Raw genomic sequence first — 8,431 nt, forward strand, 5'->3', positions numbered from 1 at the left:
GAAAAAAGACATCAGTATTTTTTGTGACCAAAAAAATGATTTCAAATTGAAATTAGCAGAAAAAACAATGAGTGGAAATTAATGGATTTTGACACATAAAAGTGATTAAGGAATTTCAAATTAAAAATAAAATTCAATTGTTATGATTTAATAAAAAAATTAAATTAAAAAATAGCATTGATTAATATGAAGAAAAAGGAAACAGAGAACTGATGAGACAAAAAATAGATGAAGAAAAACATAATAAATATAAAATATAAGAAAATTTTGAATATAATGTTATTACAACATGAACGTACATTTATCACTTATCACAAAAACAAACATGTAAAAAGAATAATTTAAAAAGACTTGAAGTAGGTAAGAAAAAATAAATTTCTCTTCTTTATCAATAAAAGAATACACAAAAAGAAAGACATAAAAAAAATCTAAAAAAACATGAAGAAGAAAAGGAAACACGTTAAAAAATAATATATTTTTCTCTTCGTCTACCTTTTTTCTTCTCTATTTAGATCAAAGCATCAAAATTTTCTCTTCACTTTATTTTTATTTTTTGAAGCTAGTAAACAATATATATTCGAGATTCAAAGGGAAACATGGAATCAACTTGCTTCCTCTGCATAGGAATATGTAACGTTCATTCTCTGAAAAGAAAAAATACATCTAATCTAATAGATAAGGGTAATTACTTAATTTCAAAAATAAAAGTGATTACTCAATTTTTTTCACCACCTAAAAATCTTCTTTTTCAATTTAAATATGTATCTACAAAAAAAAAAGTATGCTTTTGTGAAATAAATGGATTTAAATTCATGTAAGGAAAATTCATCAAGAGAAAGGAAAAAAATATTATGAAATTTCTCACCTAAAAAATCCTTTTTCCCCAACTCAACTATGTATCTACACATGGAAAAAAATAAAATTAGTATGCTTTTGTGAGATAAAATAAAAATAAAAGATACAGATGAAGATGAAGAAAATTGAAAGAAAAGGGAGGTAGAAGATATTGAAATTTATTGAGGGAGAAAACGATCGGTAATTTATAATTCACTAACTCAAATAATATATTCATTAATTGTACACGTACAAATGCTAAGATTATATTTATTAATTTTCTTTTAATTTGATTTTAAAATTAGTGATTGATATATATATATATATATATATATATATATATATATATATGCTAATTTGTTTATTTTGATTGAGAAACACAATTGAAAAAAATTAAATATGTTTGTAATTTTGATTGATTTTTATTTTGAATTTTATTTTATTTGTTTTAATGGACAAAATTAATTATGTGGACTAATTAAATTTAATATAGTCACTAATCCTCTTTTATATACATAGTCACTAATCCTCTTTTATATAATACTAGCTTAGTTTTTTTTTGGCTTGCATGAGTATTAAATACTCATTTTATAATTTATAGGAGTAATTTTTTATATTATTTGAATTTTAATATATTTTATTTAGTTTCAATTTTAATAAAATGTATGTTAGTAGATAAGGGTGTAAGCATATAAATTGGGTTATTGGATTAGATTGATTTTAATTTAATAAACCCGATAAAAATTAGATAAAGAAAGGTATGGAGTTTTGGCCTAACCAAAACCAACCCAACCCATATATAATTAAATTACTAATATAGAAATCCTGAATTAAGAACCCCTCATCCTTAAAGCAATACATGGTTTATCTTAAGATAATATATTATTTTAAAGTTTATCTTTTTCTGTTTATTTTAAGGTAATAACATTATTTCATAAATAATATTGTGAGTGCAAATTTATGTTTTATTTCCTTTTTTGTATGTTTATCATATGAATAGTATAATATTTTATAAATATTGATTTTTAAAATATCCTTACTATTTTTTAGTTTGAGGATTTTTTTATTTTTTTTCAAAACTTAAAGAGGTGACATTTTTTTAATGACCTAATCCGATTACCAACCCAATCCGAGCCACTTACACTCCTATTAATACATATGTAAATAAATATTTAAATATATTTTATATACACACATGTGATGAATTTAAACTTCTAAAATCATAATATATAATATACATAAAATTTGTATTAATTAATTAAATTATTTGGAGGAAATGAAAATGAGGTGTTAAGTGGTATCACCCCATAAAATAAAACATTTATATATATATATATATATATATATATATATATATATATATATATATATATATATATATATATATATTATTGATATATATTGATTGATCATAAAATAAAATCCTAACAATAATGCCCTAGTATCATGTTTAATCAGGATTTTAAGAATGAGACCAAACCAGACTAGCCAATTCGACTTAAATTCAATGGGCATACCAGTACGATTTGCTAAGAGGATAAAAAAATATTAAAATCAGTGTAACCCGATTTGAATCGGTATAGATCTTTGGTTGAACTAGGCGAGTCTTTGGTTGAATTGGGTTGAGTCTTTGAATGAATCGGGTGATATATGTTCTTTTTAAAAAATATATATAAAAATATGTAATTTTTCTATTTTATTTTTTGTGAATTTATGATTAGTTTTAAGACATTGGATATTTGTTTGTGTTAGAAATTTTTAAAAAACTTGTATTGTCATGAATATTAGTTGTTATTTGAAATATTAAGTATTTTATAATGACAATAATTTTAAATTTAATTACTTAATTATATTATTTTTATATATTTTTAATATATATCAAATCATATGAATGATGAATTGTTATTCGACTAGTGATTCATTAACCACTAACTCGATTGGAATCGGTCGAATTCTTAAAACATTGTGTCCATATAAATCAAGGAATTCTATTACTGATAGGGACACTTTTGGCAGGTACACTTTTTTTGTAATTTTCTTTTTTTCATCTCTTTATATCAAATCATCTATTTAATGTCAAGGATCTCTCTCTGTCTTCCCTTTTTTATATCCAAATAAAATTTCTCAAATCAAATATGCTTGGGCTGCCACATAGGAGACCCAACCCAATCGTCCACTCAACACCACTTTAGATTTAGATAACAAGCTAGCGAGCCGTGGAACAGATAAAGATTGCAATGTCTACTCCTTAAGCATAAACTCCCTTTCTTCTTCAAATATTCGAAAGCAACACAGCGAGGATACCCACCTCCTAAAGAAACTGTAACCACGAGGTCGATCATCATCTCTCCACCACAACCATCACATCTTTTTTACCCTTTTTCTTTTTGACAAGTTTCGCTGTATCTGCCCCTCTTCCTTGCTTACTTAGGTTGCTAAATATATCTATCAGCAAAATACTGAAGAAAGAAATGACTATATATGGTGATGGCTTAATTTCTTTCCCCTCATTTTGACTATCTACACACATATATGCACCCTTGTACTCACTACTCTTCTTATCTTTTCATATTTGTGAACTAAATGTGAAAATGGACTATATATACTATTAACCAAATTGCAAGGGTCAGCATAATTGGTAGATAATTGGATTTTTTAATCATGTTATCAGGTACGATTCCTGATTATGTGCATAAAAAAAACCTTGGTCAGAAGAGAAAAAACTCACTTCAATAATCTATAGATTCTCTACGTCTCAAAAGGAATTTGTATCCAACTATCATTCTGGTGAAAACCAAAAGACTTTGAACTTCGATCTGCTAATCCAAAACCTAGTTGCCTAATCCTGTGCCAGCTGGCAGTCTGAGAACTTGTTGACAAACTAATTAATGCAATTTTTCAACCAAAAGATTTGAAAAAGAAACTGTCTCTTCTTGTTGCTTGATTCTGAAATAGAAGAGACCTTCGCACATAACATCTGAACCAATAATTGAATCAATGTGATGGGTTTTAACTTAAGTCTTTTAGTATCGAATGCTACTTGCTTACCAAAAACAAGCTCCACAAGGTCTCAGTTTCGACAATGAATTCATGTTGGGGTATTAGTATTCGGTTGTTGATGAGTGTGATTCACTCGTGCATCAAGTTAAAGATTACCAACTGTAGAGTGACCTGACCTATATGATCAGCAGCAAGTGACGTTTCAGATTTAGAAATCAATATTGCAAGGCACGGTGTTGACCTATATATAACAGAAAAACATCTATCTTTCTATGCATTTTACATCAAATTCTTTTTAATTTCCTTTGTTGGCTATCTATCATCTACGCTGAGCTTCCAAGGAGGAAAGGAGCTCTCTCTCTTAGGGCATTGCTCCATAAAAGTACTCAACTATAACTACTCAAATAAACGGGCATTAATATTTTAAAAGGGTACTTCGAACATACTTCACGTAATTCTCTAAGTAAGAAAAATGAAATGTTTTATCTTTTATTTTAATAAAGAGTATCGTTAATCAGTACCCTTAAAATATTAGTTAAAAATTAAAAAAAAAATATTTATTATATAAATCAAAAGAAAATGTAAAAAAGATGATGAGCAATATAATTTTGTATCTTTCAATAAAAATAATTTTATTTTAAATTTTTTAATATTGTCCTTAAAATATTGGCTAAACATTTTTCTTTCAGTAATAATTACTCCTAGCTATTAGAAAGCTAATATATGACTTCTATTATTACTATCTCAATTTTATTACATTCGCCTCCTTCAATAGTCAACTCACCGGTATTAATGTTTTGAAAACTAACCGGATATACCATCTATTTAAGAGTTATGCTATTTGGTACAAAGATTTTCCGTAAAAAACTGCACGAATCGTATTTGTCTTGTTTTGATTGGATAATCATATAACTCAAGAAATGAATAAAATTAAGGAATTAACGGAAAACCGCCAAGGATACTTCGTGTATAATATTCGTGCATTAACCTTCGTACTAAACATTATTTCCCTTTATTTAATAAATCGTGGCAAGAATTGAGTGTTCTATCGATTTTTCTATCAGTATATATAATGTTAATTATGTATTTCATTGACTATTTTTTAAAATTTCATTGAAGTTTGATTTCGTTTTTTCCGTCTTGCAACAGAAATTACATTCTTTCTGGATGTGAAGCTTCCTATATATCAAACCGTATGTGTACACCAGTGTTTGAGTCCAGTTATATATGGCTTTCGGGTTTAAGAGTTCATTCCTATAAATCAATATGGGACTACTGCAGGTTTCAATCATGAAATTACAAAGCTTCATCAACTGTTTTGGGAGTGGAATTTGCATTGGAGTTGGTGGAGAAATTTGGAAGCTAGGAAGATATATAGCAGTGTCCTTTTTCTCTGTTAAATCAACTTATAACTTAGTGATGAACCATATAGCTAGGTTAGGGTGTAAATAATAGTGAACAGAGGTTTTTAATCATCTTTGGAATTGTTAAGTCCCTCTGAAAATCGCTTGGCTTTTTTTATGGCGCTGCTTATGAGAATGTAAATCATTTGTTTTCCTCCGACCTGTTCGGTTTCTCAACAAAATTGGTTTTATGTCTATATACTTTATTGGAAATGTCTACGATTCTTCATATTAATTATAGCATCTGGCTCTATCCATAATTATAGGCAAGATGTTCTAGAACTTCTACCATATTATCTGGCACTCAGTAACGTGGTCAGTTTGGTTGATGCTCAACTAAATTTTCTTTTAACATGGTCATGTGGATATGCTGAACATCTAGGATCTTATCAAAGTTAATTAGGTCTTACTCATGGGTTATTCATGGCAATGAAGGAGTATTGTTATTAATTTTCAATTTGGTTTATTAGCCTTATAAACTACATTTCCCATTATATTTATTAGAGTCCTTATGCATAATTAATTATGCATGTGGTTTATTTTAAGTATCCCTTGTATCCATCTAAATATTTTTTTCTTACAAAAACAAAAGTTCATCAACCATTTAGCTCATGTTTTCTTATATGTTAAGCCGTAACTCGTTAATCAATTTAGCATAATTCATTATTTTGATCACTAGCCTTTTTAAAGGATTTATTTCAAGCGCCGTAAGGTAACTGATCAATTCGTATAGAGATATATTTCTGTAGTAATTAATAAAAAACAATGACTTACACATTTTCTTTTATTTTTTATATGTAGGAATGAAAGAGAAACACTAAAAAGTTTATCATGACTCCTGTTCTTTGTTTAATAACTAAGTCATATATTCCATTTGTTATGACGTTCAAGTTTGACAAATAGAAAAAAAGTTTGACTTTAGCAAAAGTTTATAGTTGATTTTTCATAACTGTTCAGTATAAAAAAATGAAGTATTTTTCACTTTTGAGTTTAATTTTTTTTTCATTTTTTTTATTTTAAAAATTGAAGCTTTTTATTATTTTTTAACTTTATCTTATAGTAGTATTTATTAAATTGAAAGAAAGATAGCGCGCTAATATATGACAATTTGGTTAAATACAACTTTATTTTTTTATAAGGGAGACTATTTTTCTTTATGCAAGGGATTGCTCCCTGTAATCTTTCTTTTTATTAATGAAGTAAAAAAATATCTTAACGATAATATTGAAACAGGTATTTTTTTTTTAAATAACCTTTTACACCTGCTTACTGATGCGCACCTCTGTTTATCCCTAGCCTCAAGTAAAATTGTTGTTTTTACAAGTATGTTTTCATTTTTCCCCGTCACCGGGATATTCACTATTTTTATTCTCCTTTTTCGTTTTGTGGTTACGTTTCACCGGGATATCAAGTTCACCCACATATCATGCTATAAAGTTATCATGCTTGAAAATGATGATGGATTTTTGTCTATGAAAGATTTGGGATAAAAATATTAGGGAGCAATTTTTTAGGTTTTTAGCCGTTAGAAAAATAACCCGTTAAAATCAACTTTCATGTCATCATTTAACGAAAAAAAATTTAACAATGAAAATAAAAAATCAAACAAAAAAATAGTTTAGAAATCAAAACTAATCAGTATTTAGTTAAAAGACTAAAAACAAAAACCTTAAATAATTGAGGGAATAAAAACATATGTTATCCTAAAAAAATTAAAAACTTTTGTTTCCTCAAATTTATGTTATTTATTATTTTGGTAGTTCAAATTTAAATTTATATTTTTGGTGTCAATTTTTAAAAAAATTTAGTCCCTCGTGATAATTGAGTTTTCCCGGTTAAATGTATAATTTATAACTTTTTTTAGCACATATGGGACTAACAATAATATTTTTTAGAATTAAAAACTAAAAAAAATAAAATTTAAATTTTGGAGACAAAAACAAAAGTGACGTCAATTTGAGTAACAAAAGCCAAAAATAAAAAACACAGCTAAGAAAATTTCAACATTTCGTTTCTACAACAAAATATAATTACATAAAAAGATATTGACAATAAGTTGTATGACATCGGAGATTCTTATCTCATTCATACTTTTGAAAAGAAAAATGAGAAATGCCTTTCTACTGGCTATGACAAAGATGAGAAATCCATTTATATGTTGAAAGAAAGGGGAAATGAGCCTTCACTTCCATTTCACAAATACACAAAAATGCTAGTAGTGTAAACACTCAAAGTCCTTTCATCCTTTCTTTCTTATGAGTTTACAATCACAAATCCCATCAAAGTTTAAAATAATATTCATCTCTTCCAACATGAGCAATCATTCAGATGAGAAGGAGCAGTGTCAAAAGAAGAGGAAATCCACCATATGTGAAGCCTCCAACTTTAGGACATCAAGGAGAAGATTCTGCAGCAACAAAAATGAAGAGGAGATGAACAAGGGAGTTTCAACAACACTGAAGCTTTATGATGACCCTTGGAAGATCAAGAAGACGCTAACCGATAGCGATTTGGGAATCCTAAGTAGACTCTCGCTGGCTACAGATTTGGTGAAGAAGCAAATTTTGCCTATGTTGGGTGCAGATCATGCAAGAGCTGCAGAAACTGAAGAAGGGACCCCAGTTAGAGTTTGGGACATGGACACCAAATCCATGCACCAGCTCGTTCTAAAGCGATGGTCTTCTTCCAAGAGCTATGTTCTTATTGCAAAGTGGAACCAAGATTTCGTGAGAAGAAGAGACCTCAAGAAAGGGGATGAGATCGGATTTCATTGGGATCCATATAATTGCGTTTTCAATTTCTGTGTCCTTAAACGAGCTATGCCAGAGAATTAATCTAAGTGTTAGCTTTATTTTACTTTCAAATCATTGAGGAAAACAATGGCCAATATATTATGCCTATATGTAACATACAATAATGTTATTGCAATAGCATGTACTTCAAACTAATTATTTAATACCAAGTTTCTATATTGTGGTATCTTATGAAATCCTCCTATTTTCGTGTTTTCGTTTTTCCCTTGTCATTGTTTATTTCCTTTCTATAAATTAAACCTATATAGGTCTAGCATGAGATCTATGCACGGTTGAAACCTTAATTGTTAATCTATATCTAATGGATTTGTTTGATGAGGTTGTTTTAATTCCTATTTCTGTTATTATATATAATTGAACCATGGATATAGTAGTAGACTG

General features: G+C 27.9%; 1 protein-coding gene across 1 annotated transcript; it reads left to right on the forward strand.

Annotated features, from left to right (window-relative positions):
- Positions 1-7,383: 7,383 nt before the first annotated feature.
- Positions 7,384-8,228, forward strand: E1LB (B3 domain-containing protein E1Lb). Its single transcript, XM_006602351.4, has one exon. It carries the CDS (start codon positions 7,493-7,495, stop codon positions 8,069-8,071), a length of 579 nt encoding a protein of 192 aa, XP_006602414.1. The 5' UTR covers positions 7,384-7,492; the 3' UTR covers positions 8,072-8,228.
- Positions 8,229-8,431: the final 203 nt, after the last annotated feature.

The sequence above is a fragment of the Glycine max genome, chromosome 4 (assembly GCF_000004515.6).
Source record: "Glycine max cultivar Williams 82 chromosome 4, Glycine_max_v4.0, whole genome shotgun sequence".
NCBI classification, from domain to species: Eukaryota; Viridiplantae; Streptophyta; class Magnoliopsida; order Fabales; family Fabaceae; genus Glycine; species Glycine max.

Coding starts and splice junctions, on each gene's coding strand:
- E1LB (XM_006602351.4), top strand. CDS start 7,493: ATGAGTTTACAATCACAAATCCCATCAAAGTTTAAAATAATATTCATC.